At 47.1% G+C, this 21,438-nt stretch overlaps 1 protein-coding gene across 3 annotated transcripts in view; it reads left to right on the top strand.

Moving 5' to 3' along the window:
• Positions 1-336: 336 nt before the first annotated feature.
• The window catches only part of RBM19 (RNA binding motif protein 19), a 64,420-nt gene continuing 43,318 nt past the window's right edge, over positions 337-21,438 (top strand). For 2 of the 3 annotated variants that reach the window (XM_018081987.3, XM_018081986.3), the window contains exons 1-20: positions 337-519; positions 1,383-1,514; positions 1,734-1,772; positions 2,311-2,518; positions 3,599-3,873; positions 4,344-4,418; positions 4,669-4,747; positions 5,487-5,558; positions 6,257-6,457; positions 7,323-7,453; positions 7,849-7,970; positions 8,691-8,787; positions 9,225-9,335; positions 9,796-9,996; positions 10,461-10,578; positions 10,811-10,956; positions 12,006-12,066; positions 13,370-13,449; positions 14,439-14,494; positions 15,856-15,972. In XM_018081987.3, coding sequence (XP_017937476.2) covers positions 337-519; positions 1,383-1,514; positions 1,734-1,772; positions 2,311-2,518; positions 3,599-3,873; positions 4,344-4,418; positions 4,669-4,747; positions 5,487-5,558; positions 6,257-6,457; positions 7,323-7,453; positions 7,849-7,970; positions 8,691-8,787; positions 9,225-9,335; positions 9,796-9,996; positions 10,461-10,578; positions 10,811-10,956; positions 12,006-12,066; positions 13,370-13,449; positions 14,439-14,494; positions 15,856-15,972 — 2,504 coding nt within the window. The remainder of the gene's footprint in view (positions 520-1,382; positions 1,515-1,733; positions 1,773-2,310; positions 2,519-3,598; positions 3,874-4,343; positions 4,419-4,668; positions 4,748-5,486; positions 5,559-6,256; positions 6,458-7,322; positions 7,454-7,848; positions 7,971-8,690; positions 8,788-9,224; positions 9,336-9,795; positions 9,997-10,460; positions 10,579-10,810; positions 10,957-12,005; positions 12,067-13,369; positions 13,450-14,438; positions 14,495-15,855; positions 15,973-21,438) is intronic. The other variant, XM_018081988.3, reaches the window with a different exon arrangement.

Genomic DNA, 21,438 nt, shown 5'->3' with positions numbered 1-21,438 from the left:
AAGCAGCGTGTGGAGGTGCCCAGGCAGCCCCTCAGGGTGGGGGAGCAGAGTTTGTTGTGACCATTGCCCTTCCCTCGGTGCCTGGGAGGTGGGTACAGGTGCCCACTGTACTGCTCTGCCCCAGTCAGGTCCTCCCCAGGATCCCACCGTGTTCCCTCTCTGTCCATGGAGGGGATTCATGGAGGGGTGAAGGGATTTGGTTTCCACTGTGTGGTTCCTACAGCCCTTCAGAAGCCCTTTGATAGAGAACATTTTGTTTTGGGCTTGTCCACAAAGCATCTCTGTATTTGCATTCCATGGCTGACTTCCCTTCACGTTGTCCTTCCTCTTTCCCAGATGAAGGAGGATCGCTTCAGGAAACTGTTTGCTGCCTTTGGAACGCTGACTGACTGTTGCTTGAAGTTCACCAAGGATGGCAAGTTCAGGAAATTTGGCTTCATTGGCTACAGGTCTGAAGATGAAGCTCAAACGGCCCTGAAGCATTTCAACAAAAGCTTCATAGACACTTCCAGGATCACGGTGAGTTGGTGCTGAAAAATTATCTCCTTGGGATTTTTAAGAAGGTGTGGTGTTGAAGATTTTGGGGGTCTTAGGGATGAATAGCTGGGGTCAGGAAAGCCTGAAGGTGAAGGTCTCTGCAGTAAAGCAGCAAAGCCTGGTGCCAGCTCTCCTTGCTGGAGTCTCAGCAGGTGCTGGGTTCAGCTGGGCTGTGGTTGTGCATAGCAGTGATTTCAGGGCTGGTTGGAGCAGCACAGTCAGATTGTGAGCTGTCATAATCCAAAATTTTAAATTTCAGCTCGTTTTTTCATTTCAAATCTTGCTGTTCTGGATAGAGAATGATTCAGGATAAACAGGATAACTTATTTGACTTGACTTGCATCAGGAACTGTAGTTACAGGACAAGGGGGAATGGCTTCAAATTGAAGGAGGGCAGGTTTAGATTAGGTATTAGGCAGAAGTTGTTCCCTGTGAGAGTGAGAAGGCCCTGGCACAGATTTCCCAGAGAAGCTGTGGCTGCCCCATCCCTGGAAGTGTCCAAGGCCAGGTTGGATGGGGCTTGGAGCCACCTGGTCTAGTGGAACATGTCCCTGGAACAACATGAACTTTAAGGTCCCTTCCAACCCAAACCATTCCAGTATTATGTGATGATATGACACAGCTTAAATGAGCACAATAAAGTGTTTCCTATGTTAGATTGTTTCCCATGATTGAACATGTAGCTCTGTGCTTTTAAAATGAACATCTGTATGAAGTTGCCTGTTCTCTTGCACACACCCTCCATCCCTTTAGGGTTGCAATAAAAATTCTTGAGTGAAGTTATCCAGCAGTTACAGAAGCAGACTCTTGAACATGTGTTTAATTAGAGGTCTGATTCTTTCCAGGTGGAGTTATGCAAGTCTTTTGGTGACCCTTCAAAACCCAAAGCATGGAGCAAACACTCTCAGAAGGTTCCTGCCTCAGAAAAACAGACAGAGAAGCCTGTGGCAAGTGCAGCTCCTGCAGCCACAAAGAAAGTGAGTCTTGCCTGATCCCTTGAGGCTCTGATGTGTGTCAGTGATGTGGCAGAGAGAAGGTTGGCCTGGTGTGTGGAGAAGGGGACAGAACAGCTGGGACAGTGGATGTTGGAGTCCTGGTTCTGGGATTTTCTGCCTTGGCATCTCTGTTCCCTGGACCATTATGTTCCCTGAAATTGGCTGTGCTTCTAATAAGCCTTTCTAATTTTTTTCCCCAAGGATAAAAAGAAGAAAGATCCCACTGATAACCTGAAGGAGGTGAGCTGAGGTTGAATTGCAGTCCCTACATCCTTGCTATCTTGTATTAACAGCAAGAGTTGAATAGTTCCTTTCTGTAGTCCTTCCCATGCTATTAATTCAGGCTGTGACAGTCCAATTCTACTGCAACAAACCCTCATTTTAACAGCCCCAACACTGGGGTCCAGCCTTTTAATTGTCAGCTACTCCCATGTGACCACACCCTGCATCCAGGACAATCCTGTTTCAACATTTCTGGGTTTTAACCATGTGCAAGATTTTTCACATTTAACTTCTGCATCTTTTGCTCTTTTTAATGTTTTATTTTCTTTTTTCAAGTACTTTCTAAAAATGAATTATAAAAAAAGAGTAGGAATGAGAGATCTCATGAAGACTTTAATCACTTTAAGGGCTCACCTTGTCAGTGTAAATTGAGCTCTCCTTAAGGGACTTTTGTTTTTGCTTTGCTGGAAATGAGGGGATATCTTTATTTCAAACTCACTGTTAGCTTTCCTGTGTCTGTCTTCACAGCTTATCTGCTTGGTTTCTTTTTTAACAGCTGGAAGAAGATAAAAAATTCCAGGAGTTCTTGGTGGTTCACCAGAAACGGTCTCAGGTGGCCACTTGGGCTAATGACACTTTGCCAGAGGAGCCCAAGAAGAGCAAACCAGCAGCAGCAGCTGATTATCTCAACTTTGATTCAGATGAGTCTGAGGAGCTGAGTGAGGATGGGGATGAGCCCTCTGAAGATGAGGAGGAAACTAAAGGTACCAAAAGGAACTGTCACTTGTGTTGGTCGTGGTGACTGTGAGGGCAGAGGTGCTGCCAGGACCCAAATCAGAGTCCTTCCTCCACACAGAGACACTGTAACAAGGAAGGTGGTTCCTCAGGCATGGTGCTCATTCTGTGTGCTGTGGATGTATGGTTGTTTTCCCAAATTTGGGGAAATGTGGGAGATGCAGTTTCTGATATTTTCTGATATTAAGCATCTGTGCCTACCCCTGGGTCCTTAGGGCAGTGTTAGGGAAGAGAACAGGGCAAAAAGTCTGCACCTTTCCCTTAAATGCTCTCCTATTCTGCAGCTACTTTCATCCCTGGGATTTCCAGAGCTGGATGTGGTTTCTGTTTATTTAATAACCTGTCTGTGAACTTATCTAGTCTGCCTTTGATTGCATATTTCTGGAAATGGTGTGTGCTTGGGCCCTGTTGGAGTTGATGGGAAGGGACAGAGTTCAGTATCTTGGATCCTGAAAGGAAAACTGGAGTAGTGGGTTAACTTAGAAGACTGGGAAGTCTGGGCTGCAGTCTAGTATATGTCTTTTAGAATCCAGTGTCCCTACAGCAGTGATGGGTGTGGTTTTGGAGCCTTTCTCCCTCCCTACATGGTATTTCCTTATGCTGTTCCATTGGAGTGAACAGCATTTTCCCTGCTGCTCCTCTTCTCCCTTTGGGTAACTCAGGTGTAGGTGTGACTTGGCAAGGGGTGGAGGGGTGTTTTGGAGGAACAGCTTGCTCTGTCCTTCTCCTTGCAAAACTAAACTGAACATTTTAAAACCTTCTCTGTGGTCTGCTTGGAGTATTTAGTTAAAATTGTGACGAAATCCCTTGTCATGGAGTTCCTCCATCTCCTCTCTAATTTGTTTTATACATGAACTGTTGCTTTGAAAAACAAATTGTCAGCCTGGAAGTGCTGAGATAAAATTGCTCTGCTGTTCTCAAGCCTGTCATTCCCATGGAAAGGGTAGAGGAAGGTGATTGTCATGATTGTGCCAGTTCTCAGCTTTTCTCTGGCTGAGGAAAGAGCAGCAGCATCTGTGTGCAAAACTTCTCTGGTCTCTCCTCCCCAGCAGCAAAGAAAGGAGGGAAGAAGGCAGCTAACAGCAAAGACCTCTCAGATATGGAGTACCTGAAGTCTAAAGTGGTGAAGGATTCTTCCTCCTCATCCAGTACAGAGGAAGAAACAGATACTGAGGAGGAGGTGGAAGAGGAAAGTGAGACTGAGGAGGATTCAGGCATTGCAGAAACCATTGGCACCTGCACAGATAAAAAGGGGAAGGTAAAAGCCCAAAACACACAGCAAGAGACACCAGTGGAGAAGAAGAAAAAAGGATCTACAGTAGAGGTACAGCTGAATTAGACTTTTGTCTTCTCTAAAGCAGGAGCTTTATGGGTAGTATGTATCTGCCAGTCTCTCCAGGGGTGAGCTGAAGGCCTGTGAAGGCTGCAGGACCCTCTAGGTACCAACTGCTTTGGCTCACTGGGTGAGAGCCATTAAAAAAAATCTCTTCTTAGGAATGAATTCCTAAAGATCACCCTTCCAAACAAGTGCTGCTAGTGCCTCTTTTCAGAGGCTTTCCTGTTTTTCCCTGTGTGCAGAAAATGCTGTCCTGCAGAACTCAGTGTCAGTGATAGGGGGTGACTGTCCCAGCCTCCCAACCTGCCCCCCAGGCTGTTGTGGTGATGAGAATCTCTCGATATCCCCTCCCACTCTTCAACCTCCTGTTTGTTGGACAAGACCAGCTTGTTGTGCTGTGATTTTTCTTCTTTCATTCAGCTTTTTTTCCCCTTTATCTTCCCCATCCTTGTGTGCAGAACCAAGGCAGCTCAGCAGAAGCCAGCACCCCGTTCACAGTGAAACTTCGCGGTGCCCCCTCGAACATCACCGAGGCAAGTTTTGTTACCCAGCTGGGGATGGAGGCTCCAGAGGGGGTTCTCAGCATGATCCTTGCAGAGACTTTTCACTTATGGAGCAGTTTTGAGGGTTGTGTGGGCAGTCAGGGAAACTTTAGAACTGGCTTTGTGCAGAGACGTTTTGTTGCACGGGGTGTTTTTTATACTGGATGTAAAAACCTAAGTCTGCAACTTGCTGCTTCCTGCAGCTGAAAACTTATCCAGACTATTTTAATTCTTCCTGCAGGAAAAGATCCGTGATTTCTTCTTACCTCTGAAGCCAGTGGCAGTTAGGATAGGAAAAAATGCCCAGGGGAAGAATTCAGGTAATGTCTATGTGTGGAAGGGGGGGGTGGACCTGTGAGTTAGGGGACCTCTCAGTCCTTTTATCTGCTCTTTTTATCTGCGGTTTCAAAGCACTGGCTTGTGTCCTGATTATTCCAGACCTTTCTGTGACTTTGCAGCTCTCCTGCCCTACTTGCTGTCCTTAGGATGCCCGGGGCAGAGTAATGTTGGCTGTGCTCCCTTAGGAGTAGCTGCAGGATCTGCCTCCAGAATTTTCCTAAACATCCCAAACCATGCCAAGGAAAGGCCTGTTCCCCTGGGATAGCTGCAGCAGCACCCAGGGACTGTGCTGACCTGTGTTTATGGGCTGCAGGGCAGCCTTTAGCCAAGGTGGGTCTCCTGACAGGCTGTGACTGCTGGAGGTGCCTGTGAAAGAGTTTGGAGCAGGTTCTTGGAGTTGTCAGGGAGGTTTGCTGTGTGCCCTTTTCCTTTAATAGCCTAAAAACAGATGCACCTTTTATTTCCTCCTGTAGGTACCTGTAAAAGCCTCCTTCAGCTGTTAAGTTGGGCTTCTTTGATTTGTATGTAGAGAATAAGCTTTTTAAAGGCAGCCTTCCAGTCGGACGTGGCCGTTTTCAGGCTGGATCGAAGCTTTAATGGGAGCTGAATGCTTTATCTATAGGAATCTATATTAGAGAAAGCCCAATTCACCCTTAATTAGCCAATTAGTGGCTGTATGTTCCCCACATGATGCTCAGTTGAACGTTTCCTTCCTCCAAGGTTACATCTTTGTTGACTTGAAGAGTGAAGCAGAAGTGCAGAGGGCCTTGAAGAGAAAAAAAGAATACATGGGTAAGGGCTGTTTGTTCCTCCTTGTTCTGGCTGATGCCACTGGCAGGGTGCTCAGCTGCTGGAGTGTTCACTGTAGGAGTATCTCCTGTTGTTTAGTTTTTCCCAGGCAGATGGTGGGGGTGGTTCCTCTGCTCAGCCCACAGGGGATAAACCCGGTGCCGTGTCAGGAGGAAGTGACTGAACTGTGCGTGTTCCTCTTGGGCCCTCGTGTTTTGTCCTGTGCTCGAGGTGTATCTTGTTCCTGGGATAAAAGTGATGTTGTTTCAGTCTGGTTGGGATCTGTACAAACAATTCTGTAAGCCTGTGCTTGAGACCTGTGCCTGGCCTTAGTGGAACTCCTGAAATTATGTTTGCAAAACCCACATGCAGAATGGGAACAGCTGCTCAGGAGCCTGGCTGGCACAGGCAGAGGAGCTGGAGCTCCCTGAAAGGAAGGGAGACTGAGGAGTTGTTGATAACCTGGTTTTTATGAGGACTGATCTCTTGTAGCCCCCACCACCTCTTTTTATTTATTTTTTTTTTTTAAATCAGGCAGAGTCCTGCTCAGAGCTTGTGGGATTGGGATTGTAATTGCTTGTGGGATTGGGGTTGTAATTGTTTGTGTCACTGCTGTAACCCTGGGCTCTTTGTGCACTGATGTTGGCTGCCCATGGCCTTGGGAAGCACCTAACTTGTCTCTGTGTGTGGTTGTGGCTCAGGTGGACGATGTGTTGAGGTTTCCCGATGCAGGAACACCCCAAAAGAAACTGTTCCAGCAAAACCCACTAACCAGCCATGGCAGAGAAGGCTGAGGGATGATGAGGAGGAAGAGGACTTGTCTGAATCAGGGAGACTCTTTGTCAGGAATCTTCCCTTTACGAGCACCGAGGAGGACTTGGAGAAGATCTTTTCAAAGTATGGTGAGTGTTTGCCCTAGGACTGAGACTTGCAGAGCAACATCTTTCATCTTTCCTCTGTAAACACAGAGGTTTTCATGCTGGGTGTGAATGGACAAAGCTCCATGTCCCACATCTCTTGAATATGGCCCAGCTCTCATCATCTTTATTGTGGGGTGTGCTTGGCAGGAGATTTATAGATGCTGCAGGTAAGAGGGGAATCTCTGAGATACACCCCAAGTTTGTTTGGAATGTTAGGTCGAAGCTTGGAGTTTCCCTTTTCTACCTTGAATTTAAACAGATTTAAGGCTATCTTTGCGTTTGAGTGTCCTGGAGGCAGAGAGGGTTAGGTTGTGGAAGGATTAAGACTGAAGATAAATGCAGCTGCTCAGAGCTTGCCTGGTTTGTGTCATGTTTCAGAGTCCTGTGAGCTGCCACGTGGTGCACAGCCAGGCTTGGGGTGCTTTTGTTGGGCCCACCTTGTCAACCTGCAGCTCCTGGCTCAGGTTGGTGGCTCACCACACACCCTGTGCAATATCCAGAGCTTCTCTGCCCTCCCTGACTCCCTCATCCCTGGCTGTGTCTGGGAGATGCCAGTTCAAAGTGTAACCCTTCCCATCCCCTTCAGAGGTTCAGATTGGACATCAGGGTTCACAGAAAGCATTGTTAAACATCATAAGGGGCTGCCCAGGGTGGAGTCACCATCCTTGGAGGTGTTCAAGAACCAACTGGACATGACACTTAGTGCCATGATCTAGTTGACAAGGTGGAGGTCGGTCTCAGGTTGGACTCAGTGATCTCAGCGCTCTTTTCCATCCTAAATGATTCATGGATCCTGTGTGGTGGCTGTTCAGGGACATCTCTCACCATAAAGCCTTTCCCCCTGCAGGGCCCCTCTCGGAGATCCATTTCCCTATTGACAGACTGACCAAGAAGCCCAAAGGATTTGCTTTCATCACCTACATGATTCCCGAGCACGCGGTGAAGGCCTTTGCAGAATTGGATGGGCAGGTGTTCCAGGTACAGAACTGATGGTTTTCCTGTGCTGTTGGGCTGCAGCTGCTGGGAATGTTTGTTACTAACACAGCCAAAAGTTTCCTTCTGTGCTTTGCTGCACAGATTGAGTCTCTTCTGCTGTGCTGTTTGGGAACACAGGTGCTTTTGGTAGAGTAGCTTGGTTTGAGCAGCCTTGCAGGCACCAAAATCCTGGTAGAGGTGGGGAAAGAGCTCCAAGTCTGTCTCTTATATGGCCTCTCTGACTTGCAGCTGTGTCTCCTTTGGGAAGGAAAATTCCCTCCTTCCACCTTGGCTGTTTGACTAGCAAAGGTGCCAGAAAATTTCCTCCACTCTACTCTAGCTCATGGACTTCTGTGGGTTATTTCAAAGCTGCTGGGCTTCTTCTTCCTGTCTTGTAGGGCAGGATGATGCATCTTTTACCATCCACGATCAAAAAGGAGAAAATCGAAGATGGGGATGCAGAAGAATCTTCCTCCTACAAAAAGCGTAAAGAGGCCAAGGACAAAGCCAACAGTGCCAGGTACAACACAACCTGCCAAATTCCCAAGTGGCAGAAATGCATGTGGGGGCTTTGCAGGGCTGTCTAGATTCCCAAAGTCAATAAAGCATTTGCTGTGCAGCTCTGTTTCCTTTGTCTCTTACAAAGTCCTTTGTTCAGGTAGTTCAGTGAGCAGCAGAAATTGAGAAAAACAGGGTTTTGAATGGCTTTGTGTATGAGTTTATTTCTCTGGTGTCTAATAAAAGTTGCAATTCTTCAGGGTGATGGTTTCAGATCAGTTGGGTCTTTCTCCTCTACTTGACCACCTGTATTTTTAAAACTTGTAGGAACTTTATCTTGCTGTGTGACAAATTAGTTTGAAAGAAGTGGCCAATACTTTCTGATTTAAAAGGAAAGAGATACAACCTTACTTGCATGGGCTTTGTGGTTTTAGGAAAACAGTTGGAAAGTGTGTTCCTCTGAGCCAACACCTGAACTCCCAGCTCTAGCTGCAGAGCTGTGACCAGTGAGGTCCAGGGAAGAAGAGCTCAGCTGTCTGCACTGCTCTTTTTGCCCTCCAGACATGTCTCCCTCATCCTGTCAATTCTCTAAGGATATTCCACCCTACCTTCTCTCTGACTCTTCATTCTGGCTGCTCGTGGTGGCATTCAAAGCTATTTTTTCCCCAGGAGTATGAACTAGAGAGCCCTCAGTGGAAGAAGGGGCCGTATGACTGAACCTGGCCCTTGTTTGTCTCTGCAGCTCCCACAACTGGAACACACTGTTTGTGGGGACCAACGCTGTGGCTGATGCCATGGCTCAGAAGTACAACGCTTCCAAAAGCCAAGTGCTGGATCCTGTGAGTTGGGTTCTCATCAACTGGGGTGGGAGATCCCTTTCCTACCTGTTTCTTCGTGTCCTGGTCTCTCCTAAAGCCCCTGTGCTTCCGTGAGGCTGGGAGGTCTGTGATGCTGTAGCACCTCTGTGGGATCTGAGCCCATCAATCCCTTTGTCACTAGGACAGTGACACTCCCAGCCCTCTTTCCCCCTCTGCTTTTCTGTGCCTGAATTTTGTATTCCTACATAACCAGCAATTGATGGGAATTTACACCTGAAAGCTCAGTTCCTTCCTGGAAACTTTGTTTTGCTTTGGGAAGTGTTCCGATTCCAACAGCAAAACTTCCAGCAGCTTCAGAGGAGCTGGAGCATTTTACCTTTAAGCTTTCTGCCACATTTCCTTTACATCTGCTTCTTGGAGCAGCAGGAACAGCAGGTGACTGACATTCTTGCCTGCAGGAGAGTAAAGACAGCGTGGCAGTGAGAGTTGCTCTGGGAGAAACCGAGCTGGTCCAGGAAATCCGCCGGTTCCTCATTGAAAACGGAGTCAGCCTGGATTCCTTCAGTCAGGTGAGATGCTCAGCTGGAGGCAACACTGTGGACCTACCTCCTCTAGTCCTGGTGTCCTCATCTCTCTCTGAAACGGGTAATTAAATCCTCACCATCTTGCAGGATTGAACCCTTAGGAAATGTTATATCTGTTTGAAAGTGCAGCTGCCCTCAGCATGGTTTAAATCCGTAATGTAATGGCTTTAGCATGGTCAGGGAAGGAGTCCCGTGTCCCTATCAGGGTGGATCTGGAGCTGAAACCTCCACACCACGAGCATTTGTGGAACAGGGAGGTTGTACTGGGGTGTGGATCTTACAGGAAGTGTTTTCTAAATGGCCGTTGACCCTCTTGGCCCCTGGAAAGGGGCGGCGTGGAGCGAGAGAGCACGGCGTGTTGGATCTGAAACCTTCAGTTAGGCAGCTGTCAGAGTTTGCAGCTTTAAACCCCGTCTTCCCTTTCTTTCCCCACCGAACTTGCCAGGCTGCTGGGGAGCGGAGCAAGACGGTGATCCTGGTGAAGAACCTCCCGGCCGGCACCAGCGCGGCGGAGCTGGAGGACGTGTTCGGCCAACACGGCAGCCTGGGCCGGGTGCTGCTGCCAGAGGGGGGGATCACGGCCATCGTGGAGTTCCTGGAGCCAACAGAGGCCAAGCAGGCGTTCACCAGGCTGGCCTACTCCAGGGTGAGGCAGCTGCCTGGAGAGTGTGGGTCGTGGCTGCTTGGGAAGCTGCAGGAGGGAGTGCCTGCTGTGGGAGGGGGGCAGGAGTTCTGAGGGAAGCGAGTTGTCCCAGAGCCGCTGCTGTTACCCTCTGTCCCTTGGATCTGGGGAGTTGCCTGATGCATCCTTGTGCAACAGTGGCTAAATAGGGTTCAGAAATAGGGTTCAGCCCGCAGAGGATGGCTGGAGGAGGGGGCTGTGACATATTTAGAGGGTTTCTTTTCCCTTTCACAACACAGGAGTGTAATACTGTGGTCCTGCCTGAGGCTGGATCCTTTTGTGAAAGAATTTAACCAGCTAGAAAAGCTGCTCAGCTTTTCCACTGGTGTTTTCCATTACAGAGCGAGATGAAAATGAGGCTGAGAGCAGAGGTTTTTCTTCAGGCCTTGCCCTTCAGTCTTCATTTCTTTCCTGTTTTCTCTTCACAGTTTCATTCTGTGCCGTTGTATCTGGAATGGGCTCCAATGGGTGTCTTTTTAAGCCCAGCCCCTCAGAAAAAAAAGACTGAGGTTCCAGAAAAGGAGGATGAAGCAGGGCTGGTACCAGGTAAGAACTTTGTCCAACTTGCTGTTGACAGGCTGTGGGTCCCTGCAGTGTTTCCCTGCTCATGTCAGGCCACAATATATGCTTTGTCTGGGTGATTTCCCACTGCAAGGACATGATCTTCCCTTCTTTCTCCCCATTCCAGGACCTCTCCCAGAATTTGAGTGGGCAAGCTCCCCCCCTAAGTTTGACTTTGTTTCATCTTACAAAGTTTGGTTTATCCTTTTTGTTTCAGGTGAAACTCTAAAGGTCTCAGGGGAAGCAGCAGCACAGGAAGAAGAAGAGGAAGAAGAGGAGGAGGAGGAAGAAGAAAACGTTCCTGGGTGTACCTTGTTCATCAAAAACCTCAACTTTGCCACCACAGAAGACACGCTGAAGGAGGTGAGCCATGGGGATATAGTGTTTAAAGCAGTTAAATTGCAGTGGGAGATGAGAAAACATTATTACACTGGGACTGGGAATATCCACTTTGGGGTTTCAGGCATCAGTTAAGACAAATGTATCTGAAACTGTTTTGATGGGGTTTAATTCCACCTTGGGACAGGTGGAGGCAGTAGAAAATCTTTTAAGACTCCTCATTTCCCATGCTTTCTGTAATGCTTCTCCTTGGGATAGGCATTTTCCTCATACTGCTTTGTGTGTGAAGGCAATGAATAAATAAAGGATGGTTTCAGAGATGTGCTTTTCATCTCAGCTTCTCCTGCCATTGAGCTGTCTGTGCTGCTTTGCCTCAGCAAAGCACTTGGGAGAGAGTGTAGCATTACTAAAGCCATGTGGGATGCTAATAGCAGAATAGGGAAAAGCAGCTGGGAATTCTCAGCTCTGCTAGTTTTTGTAGCTGTGTAAAATGCCACATTCCATGGCCCAAGAATGCTGGAGCAGTGTCAGTCCATCCTGGACCTGTGTTCCTCTGCCTTGGGACTGTGAGACTGTGTAGAGACCCTGGTCCATTTGGGTCTGGGGACAAATGTAAATGTTCAGAGGAGGACTGGGGCTTGTCCCCTCTTCTTTTTTTACCTTCTGGCTGTAGTTTTACAAAGAAGTCAAAAAAATAGTTTATCTTTGGAAAGAGGTGAATTTTTGGGGACATCACAGAAGTCACCCACCCCTAAGGTGTCTGAGGGCATCTTGTAATCCACAGTGTTGCTCCAGTGCCATCTCAGATCTCTGCACTGTTTCCAAGGAGTGGTAGATGATTTATGGGAACACATCGTGATTTCTTTAACAATCTTTTAGTGTGTGTGTGTGTATATTTTTACAGAAATGATTTTATAAGAAAGACTGAGCTGCAGTGACTGCTTGTCAGGTGTGTGCTGGGGGAGGTGGGCCTGTGAGTGTGTGCTGCTGTGGAAGAGGGACACGTTGTCACTCAAGTTGAGCTGCAAGCCTGTGACAAAGGGAACTGAATCACGTGTCCAAATTCCTTGCAGACATTCTCCAAAGTGGGAGCCCTGAAGAGCTGCACAATATCCAAGAAGAAAGACAAAGCAGGTACTCTAGATGTTGCTGTTCAGTTCCTTCCCTTGGCTGGTTGCTGAGGGCTCAGGTGTGGCATTGCTTTAGCATTCATCTGGCTGAGCATTTGTGTTCTCCTTGGCAAAATCCTTAGTGTCTCTAGAAGTGTTGCTGCTGAAATGGCTGAAAGCAGCAACCAAACATACCCCGGGGTTCGGTCTAGGAGGTTAAGCTCAATTGGCCTTCTCTTGAGATCTTGAGATAGAGAAGGCAGACTCCTTCAGAAGCACAGAAGAGAGCAGGATGTGGGTTGAAAGGAACCGGTGCCCCACCATGATTTGACTGCGCACGGCACGTTATCCTCGAGGGTGTCTGGCTGAGTGCTGGGCTGAGTGGGCTTCCTTTGCCTTCTGCCTGCCAGCCCTGGGCCCCACAGGCTGCAGGGACGAGTGGCTGTGCTCTTGCATTGACTACTCTCACTTTCCAGGCAGTTGGACAGGGAAAATTTGGATTAAGGCAAACGCTGGCTGGAAGGGCCGTGTCTTCTTACTGGGAGCTGCAAAGCTTTATGAGATTTTGCCTTGACAGGGCTTCTCTTTCATGGGGTACTTAAAAACTTGGATCCAGTGAAAGAAAAAGAAATAAAGCAAACTCTTCAGTAGTGCTGGTGTGTCTGGTGTGCTCATGACCAGACAGCAACATCCCAGTCTGGGCTGATCTCGTACCACCTACCCAAGAGCTCCCCTTCTGTCCCTGTGGGTCATCCCTGCAGTCTGATACCACTGAGGTGGTGAAGTTGGAAACTGGGTGTGATGTTTTCACTTGTGGGTTTTTCCTTCCCTCATTATTAATCATACCTTAATTATGGCTCCTGTGCTGGTGTGACTGCAGGCGATGCAAACCTTTGCTGTGGAAGGGGGGGGTGGAATTGGTGTCCTCTCCCTTGTTGTAGAAGTGGCAGCTGCCCACTCAGGTTTAGAGAGTATTTGTGTCTCCATAACGGGATCACTTCCTCCTGTCTGTGTCAGCAGTTGCTTTGTGGGACTCAGTGTTTTATTTTAAGTTTTGCACTGAAATGTTGCAAAGCAAAAAATCTGTTCTGTGTGCAGCATTGATTATCTCCTTTTTGACATCAGCACCAAAACCAGCTGTTCTTGCTCAGAACAAATCAACCAGGGGTGCTCATGAGGAGCCTCAGGACATGGGCAGGCTGGCCTTTGCCTGGGGTATTAAGTTTCTGTCCCCCCAGTTTTGGCAATCAGTACTTGCTCCTGGTTTGTTTTTACATCTTAGACCATCCCTGTTTCCTGGTAGCTTAAAAAGTTTCCTTTCTTGACAGGCACTTTGCTTTCCATGGGCTTTGGGTTTGTGGAGTACAAGAAGCCAGAGAGTGCCCAGAAAGCCTTACGCCAGCTCCAGGTAAGCTCAGGTGTTCCCAGCCTGGAATTCTTTGCAGAGGTGGTGGGCAAGGACTTGGATGAACCCTGGAGTTCAAAATGGAGCTGAGGATGTCAGTGCTATGAGGTTCACTGGGCAGGTAGAGAAGCCTGTAAAAAGGGCCAGGTCTGTGAGGGAAGGGGGTTTGTAAAGGGACAAGACCATGCAGGAGAGTGTTTCCTAGTGCTGATCCAACGTGGGGGTGGCAGAAAATGTACAATGATTGAAGTGTAATGAATTTGAAATTTAATGAGGTTTTTCTGCAAGGTGCCCTTTGCAGAGGGGCAGTGACCCAGGTTCTCCCTCACAGGGAGAACAGATATTGCTTAGTATTTAATTAGTGCTACAGAGTTTGACTTCACCCTCTGTGACTCTGCCTGTGACTTCGGGGTCTTCCAACCTCCTCCTACCTTCTCCATGGCACGGGATTTGGCTGCCCTCTGAAGGAATGAATGATAAAAATAAAACATCCAAGTGTTTGGTCCTCACTACCTGGATATTATGGGCCAGACAGCTGGAGATTGAAGGAATTACTGTCTCATCTGTGCATGTTCAATGACTGTTATCCATGAGTCCCCCCTTCACCAGGTGGTCATTTCACATTCCACAGCCTGGACAGTCTTGGGATAAATGTACATGCTCCATCCTTTTGAGAGGAAAATGGGTATTTTGGGCAGGGATTGGGCAACAGGGCTTCAGGTTCCCAGTGTAGTGCCCACTGCATGTTTTGTGCCCTGTCAGGGATGACTAGGGAAGAGGCTGAACTCTGGGAGGTTTTGGGGCATGGGAAGCATGACCAGTGTTCAACAGAGAAAAGCTTTGGTTGGAAGAAGGGGAGGACTAGATGGAAAAAAAGCAAGCTTTGAAATGCTGTGCTTATGTCCTGGAAGCTGTTGTGACTTTGACTTTCAGTTACTTTATTTACATCAACTATATTTTTGTTGTTGTTGTTTCTTTGTTTTAACTTCTAGGGCTGCTCTGTAGATGGCCATAAGCTGGAAGTGAAACTCTCAGAGAGAGCTATCAGGTAAAGCTCATGTCTCACCTCTGTAACAGGGTTATATTTAAGCTGCACTAATGCTTGGTGGGTTCTTCCCTTCTTCCCTGGCATCTGCATCACGAGGGATGTGAGCAGTGGTGCTCCAGCTGTTGAACACATCAGGCTTTGTGCTTTACTCAGAGTCAGTTTGGCTTGAAAAGAAGAAAAGAAATGATGAGTAGCTGTAGTGGGACCCCAGAAAGGAGCTCAGAGGGAGAACCAGGCACAGAGTTTCCTTCCATGCTCAAGGAAAAGGTTCCTCTAAACCCTCTGCTTTGCTCAGCATTGCAAAACCAGCTATAGCCCAAGTTCCAGGGGGCTTAAAAAGTTCTTGAAGATGAATATTTTCTAGGTAATGAAATCTTTTGCCCTAGTTCCTCTAAGAAAACAAGAGCTTAAGAATGATGTTCTGCTGCCAATTCTGATCAAATCAAGATAAACAGGTTTCTTGCTTGATAAAAAAATTTGGATTTACCTTCTTTTCTTTGGTCAGTCAAGTGCAGAGGAGATGGTTAATTGTGGGTAAGTTTACTTGAAATTAGAGTCTTGATTTTTAGGGTTTCCTTCCTAGTTTTTATTCAATACAGACTATTCTAAATGCAAAATTGAAAATTAATCCACATGTTTGAAGGTGAGTGTTGGCACCTAAACACTGTCCTTTAGGCACTTTGGAAACCCTACTGGAGCTGGTATATCTTAAATGTCAAAATTTGTTTGAAAATCTGGTTCCTGGGGACCAGAAGCTGTCTGACAACTCCCTGTCTGCACTTTTTATTTCAGTTCTTTAATAAACCATTCTTATCCATTTTGATTTTTAAAATCCCTTCAGCAGGTATCCAGCCCTCAATGTGAAATGCTTTGCTTTATGAAATAAGCTGCTGTCTTTTGTGTTAGGTAAATTCTGACCTCGTCCAAATGCAATACAATTCTGGAGGTAAAAAAATTAATACTCTGTTACAAAATTTCACTTGATGTTTTATAAGCCAGGAAGAAAAAGAATCAAAATTGGCTTACATTAAGCTAACTTTTTAAAAATATATCAATTAGTGCATTCTCTTTGACAGCTGAATGGACGAGATTTGGTGTCAGAACAAAAGTTAGTGGAAAACATGAGTCCAGGACCCCAACTGGGGTTGAAGATGGACTATTTCATTTGCAGGTGTGGGGTTTAAATCAGTGCAATTCCTTCCTTCCTGGTGTGCTGGGTGACATTCCTGCTGTCAGGAGCGAGGGTCTCAGTGTGAGCCAGCTGCCTCATTTTCCCACATTCCAAAGCCTGAAGGAACCCCAGTGCAAAGGGGGCTTTGCTGCCCCGTGGTCCTCACCTGCCCTTGCTGTTGCCTCCCCAGGCCTGCTGTGAAACCCTCCCGGAAGAAACAGACTGCCAAGAAGCAGAAGACCTCCAAGATCTTGGTCCGAAACATCCCCTTCCAGGCCACTGTCAGGGAAGTCAGGGAGCTCTTCAGGTAGGGGAAAAAAATGCTTCCTGTTGGGTCTGTGGGGTGCTCTGGGCTGGAGCTGCTGTGATTTTCATATGGGATTTCGTTACTGGATTTTAAAATTGCAGTTTTGTTGTCTTTCGTGGAAGTAAGCAAGCCTTTTACTGAGTGTAAAGACAAATGGTTTGACAGTGTAGAAATTCCAGTAGAGGTACCAGTGTGGAAATTCTGCTGGTGAGGTGGTGATCCCATGAGCTGGTGGTGTGGCTGGAGCCACTGTGAGCTGTTGGAGCCATGCAGTAGATATCCATGGAGCTTGGAGATCCCTGTGCCTGTCCAGTAAATGATCCAGCCTTGGGTATTTTCCCCTCTCTCCTGAAGGCTGTACAGCAGCATTCCTGATGCTCAGCACATCTGCCTGGGGAGGAGCACCCAGGTTGGAGTGGGGCTGGCTCCTTCCTCCACCTGCCTCGCCCACGTGTTGGTGCAGCTCCATCCCCTCGTGGAGGGAGCATTTCCATCTGGCTTTCCCTTCCACTCTTTGTGCCTCCCACCCTTGGTGGGGTGTTGCCCCTTGCCTGTAAGGATGTGGAACTTTGCTGCCCTTAATACTCTCTCTGACAAGAAATAACCTTGTCAGCCATCAGACCTGCCTGGGATAATGCCGAGTGTTGGACAGGGATTTTGGGATCCCAGCCTGCCTTCTTTCTGTGTGTTCTGTATGCCCTCAACCTTTTCTGCTGCCTTGTAATGCATCCTGGAAAACAGGGGAAACTTGGTAAAAAGAAAACCATCTTTACTGCTCTCAGGATGAGAATGTTTAGCTCACTGTCCCGGGCCATGGTCCCTGCTCTGCTTGGAGAAGGAATCTGGGAGGAATTTGTGTTCAAATCTGCCCATCACTCTTTCCCACCTGCAAAATAAGGGTGATAGCTCAGATGTGCAGGGCATGGTGGAGTACTTGCTGTATTAGGAGGTGGCCTCTTTGTGTGCCTGTCTAAGCAGAGGCAGGTGCTTTTGTCACAACTGTGGGAATGAGTTCAGGAGTTCAGGAATTGCTTAACTCTTTGAAACCTGCCCAGATCATGCAATGAAAAGCACTGGCAGTGATTTGTTTGTGTTAGGGAAAACTGCAGTTCCCTGTCTGCAGGGAATTCCACCTACTTTTTTAGCATGTGGTGTTCTCCTGGCTTGTCTGCATGGCTGGGAGGCTGTTTACATGCAAGGTGTAAGGAAAGCTCTGTGTTGCAACACTGGGTTTGGGGTGAATTCTGGGGTTTTCACCGAAGGCAGACCATGACTTGGTTCTTAAACACACATTGCTGAAAGGGTGATGGTAGAATGTAAAGATCCCTGTATGACAGCAAAAGCTTTTCCTTCCTTGTGCTGTGCAGCTTGGATGCTTTTGCTTCAGTGCTACCCTGACAGGTCCAGGCAAAATCCCTGGACTTCCAAGTCACTGCTCTGAGTTTTCTCACCACGTGCAGCACTGCTAATTTAAATCCCAGCACTGTGGCTGCAGAGGTGACCTTCCTAAAGCTTGAGCAAACAAAACCAGGGGCATCTGTTTGCTTTCTGGGGTGCTGGGTTAAGTTCAAGGAGCTGGGAGGTTTATGTGTATCACAAGGACAGACAAGCCCAGTAGAGACTGTGGGGTTTTTTTTAGTGTGGTGTTTTTTTTCCTCCTGTCTTGTCTGGCACCTCAGTGCTGTGGAGAGGAGGGGCAGAGGAACAGTCTGATGAATATTGTAAGGAATGTGCAACTTCCAGCTGCATGTGCTGGTGACAGTGGTCTTGGAGCAACGTGGGAACATCCTGGGATATTCAGAGATGGGGGGTTTATCCTCAAAACAACAGCTTGTGGGGAGACACACACAGCCTTCCATCCACCCCTGCCATCCCTCCTTCCCTTCAGAGAGGCTAAAACCAGGCATGGCAGAGCACTGCCAGGCACTTCATCCTCCTGGATTGCTTTGGTTTGTGCTTTTAAATCAGGTGCCTTTGCTCTGGAGCTTTTTAGCTGTCCTATTTTGTGTTTTGCTAGTTATTTATTTAAAATTGCAGGCAGTCACTTGGCAGTGGAATGGATGGCAGGGCTGCAGGGGGCACTCTTAGCCTGCCCAGAAAAGCCTGGCTGGGGACCACCAGGCTGGGGGGACAGCAAGGGACCACCAGGCCACTCCAGCAGGCATTGCCATGCAGGGTGGCAGCCCCAGGCCAGTGGAGGTGGGAGGCTTTGCAGGGTGAGCATCTTCTCTATTGTTTCACATGCTCCTGGGCCACTTTCCAGCCCTGCAGCTGATGTTGTCCCCCAACCTGCTTCCTCCTGTGCTTGCTTTTTTTTATTTTTTTTCCAATTGCCTGGGAAGGAGAAAAATTAGTAGATAAATATATATACACACACACAATATATTTGTGCATATATTTATTATGCACACACATATGTGTATATTACATATACACACACAGTATATGTGTCTATCTATATATGTGCACACTGTATGTATCAACTCAAGTACATATATTGTGCCAGTACATATTTCCAAAAATATCCATAATACAAGTGTGTTGGATGTATTTCCCCAAATTAATATTTCCATGTTTTGAGCTTTTTCAAGGAACCCTGTGTCACTTTTCAAACAGCCCCACAGAAGGTGTTAATGACACTGGAAAACAGCAAAACAAGAGAGCTGGGTGGTTTGAATAGTGGATTTTTAAAGCTGTTGTGCCTGTGCTGCTCAGCACTGGCAGTCCAGGGAATCCTGTCCTGGTTGCCTTTAGACTTTTTGATATTTTTATTTATGGACCCACCAGTTAAATGCTCAGACTTGCCCTGCACTGTCGTTTGTGTTCCTACAACAGCCTGTAGGAACTTTTTAATTTGGGACTTTGAGGATATCGAGTTCTAATTCTTGGGCTGGAGAAAGTGGTGTTTAATCTTCTCTGTAGGGGAGTCGGGGACTCTCTGCTTAACAGCTCAAGTCCTCTGCCTGCAAAATCAATGTCTTCTAGTTCCAGCAGCCTTAGGTGCTGCCCACCTTCCACCCCAGCCCCAGAGGCTTTGCTGGGATGTGTGATGCTGGTTCAGATCGTGTCCTGCCACGTTCTGCTGGAGGGTTTGACCTCTCTTGCACCCTCCTGGATTTATTTATTATTTTTTCTGAGACCCTATAGGTGTTGTTTTCTTCAGAGGGAGAGCTGTTCAATTATAGGGGCTGCTTCTGGGCTAGGTGTGAAGATTTAGCTTTTGTGGGTGTGGTTTTTTTCCCCCATTTTTGTTCTTTATTGGATTCTACTCTTATCTTTACTACCAGGAAAAATAACAAAAGATAAATGGTCCTTAGTTCTTTCCAAAGAGCCATAGTTAGGGGAGGAGAGACAAAGGGATTGCTATCCCATGAAGGCTGCTAATTTTTGCTACCAAATTGTGGGCCTTTTATGGCAAGAGGGTTTTTTTTTTTCTGTTTTTTTTTTTTTTTTTCAAAAGGAACTCTAGATATGGCAAACTGAATTGGAGATCTGTGAAAGGCCACATTTTCACAGATTGGAGCCCTGGCAATTTCTGAAAATTGGGCTCCTTTAAAAATCTATCACATTAGATCCACGCAGCCTTCATTGGAAGTTCCAATTAACTGTTTGTTTCAGAGTCTCCTCTTCCATCCTCCTTCCCCCTGTCTGCACCAACTGCATTAATATTAAAAATAAGGCTGTTTTGCAGCTCCTGTAGAACATTTTGAGGAGATGTATGTTTTATTTTCCTCAAAGGGGGAACGATTAGCTTTAGAAAAAGACTTTTTAAAAGATTCCTACCCAACCAAAGGCAACCTGAGGGATAGATACAGTCCAGAGTCTGCTTAGGGTTTGGCATCATTGATGCTTTACCACCAAAGGATGCAGTTGTTGGAGTTGCACCTCAGGTAGTGTGTTTTGGGGATGGAGTTGTTTCTTTTTTTCTATGTAAAATAGATCTGAGAAGTTATCATATGGTCTGTATCTATAATTGCTCTTAAATTTGCAATGGCTGTCACTTTGAGCCCTCCCCTGCCACTTAGCTGTGGTAACCCTCCAAATTCAGGGTGAGATCAGGGGGCCAGCACTGCGTGTGGAAGGTGTTTTATCTTCCCTCTGGCCACCCCTTGCCTTTCACCTGTAGGAACTGCAGTCAAACACGTTGCATAAAGCTGTTAAATCACAAAATTATTATCAGTTGAGAGACTGGACTTCAGTTTGACTAAAGAAGCAGCGAGCAGAAAAGCAACTGAAAGGTATTCCAGGGCAGGGAACAGGTTATCAGGTGCATTTATCTCCACATTCTGACTTTCCTGTGAAGAAAGTAACGCTACTTCTTGCAAAGACCTTTGGGGGTGGGTGTCTCTTTTAATTTTAACTCCTTTGCTGACTATTTTCTGCGTCCTGACAAAGACGTGGCATTTATTGCATCTGGCAAAACAAGTGTCTGGGATTGATTAGGAGGAAACAGATCTATTCCCTCTGATGGAGGGTAAAAGTGAAGACAGGCAGTGGGACAGGACTTTGGAGTCGTGTCTCTTCTAGGAGGAGAAAAATCTCTGAAGGGAGATGCAGTGGATAAAGTGGCAGAGATATTTTTTTTTAAAGGCAGCCTTTATGAAGTTAATTTTATAAGATGATGCCTTTCACTTCTTCTGACCTATTATAATAAAGTGTAGTTATCAGAATGGGCTTTTCATTTCCCATTATAAAGGACATGGTGGTATAATGAATCCTTCTGCCAGACATGCTTGCTGTTCACACCTTTCTCCCAGTAATGGAGTCTACATGACTGGAGACAATTTCTCCTTCCCAGAGTAACAGTGCCCTGTTGAAACCGTGGAAATCTTTGCTAGTGAAAGGCAGAGGAGGAAAAAAATTAGTCCCTTCATAAACATGTGAGTTTGTTCAGCAAGTGCTGGGCAGAATTAATTAGAACATTCAATGCAAACAGCTCTGGGATGTCCAGTGCTGTCAGGATTTCTGGATGAACAGTGATGCTTTCACTTTTAAAACCCTTCATGTGCTGGAAACGTCTCAAAAAACCCGTTGCTGCTTCCTTTTAGCAGCTTAAAATTTTTCCTCCATGTTGTAGATGGGTGTGGGGAGAGCTACAGAAGTCCCCATGAGCATCTCCCTGTGGTGTAAGGGTCTGCTGGGGGTAGGACAGGGGCTGCACAGCTGCAGCAGGGGAAGGTGAAGGTGGTGAATGACATTTGGGAGAAGTCAGGAGACATCTGAGACATCTGACCTAGGACAGATCTACTGATGCAACAGGGTGGCAGAAGGAACAGGCAGCCCAGGGTACCCTGCTTGCAAGCCTGGGCATGAAAAGGATGCCCAAAAATGAGTCTTGTTGAAGCAGAAAACCCCTGGGGAAGACGCTGACATTGGTGGGCACCCTGCATACAGCCATCAGGGGGTGGGATCCCAGCTTCCTGCCTTCCCCTGGGAATTAGGACATTGGTGCCAGCACATGGGAGG

Source organism: Manacus vitellinus, unplaced genomic scaffold (genome assembly GCF_001715985.3).
Source record: "Manacus vitellinus isolate BGI_N305 unplaced genomic scaffold, ASM171598v3 scaffold_58_pilon, whole genome shotgun sequence".
In the NCBI taxonomy this organism is placed as follows: Eukaryota; Metazoa; Chordata; class Aves; order Passeriformes; family Pipridae; genus Manacus; species Manacus vitellinus.
The sequence above is the reverse complement of the archived record's forward strand: the minus strand, read 5'-3'. Positions and strand labels throughout refer to the sequence as shown.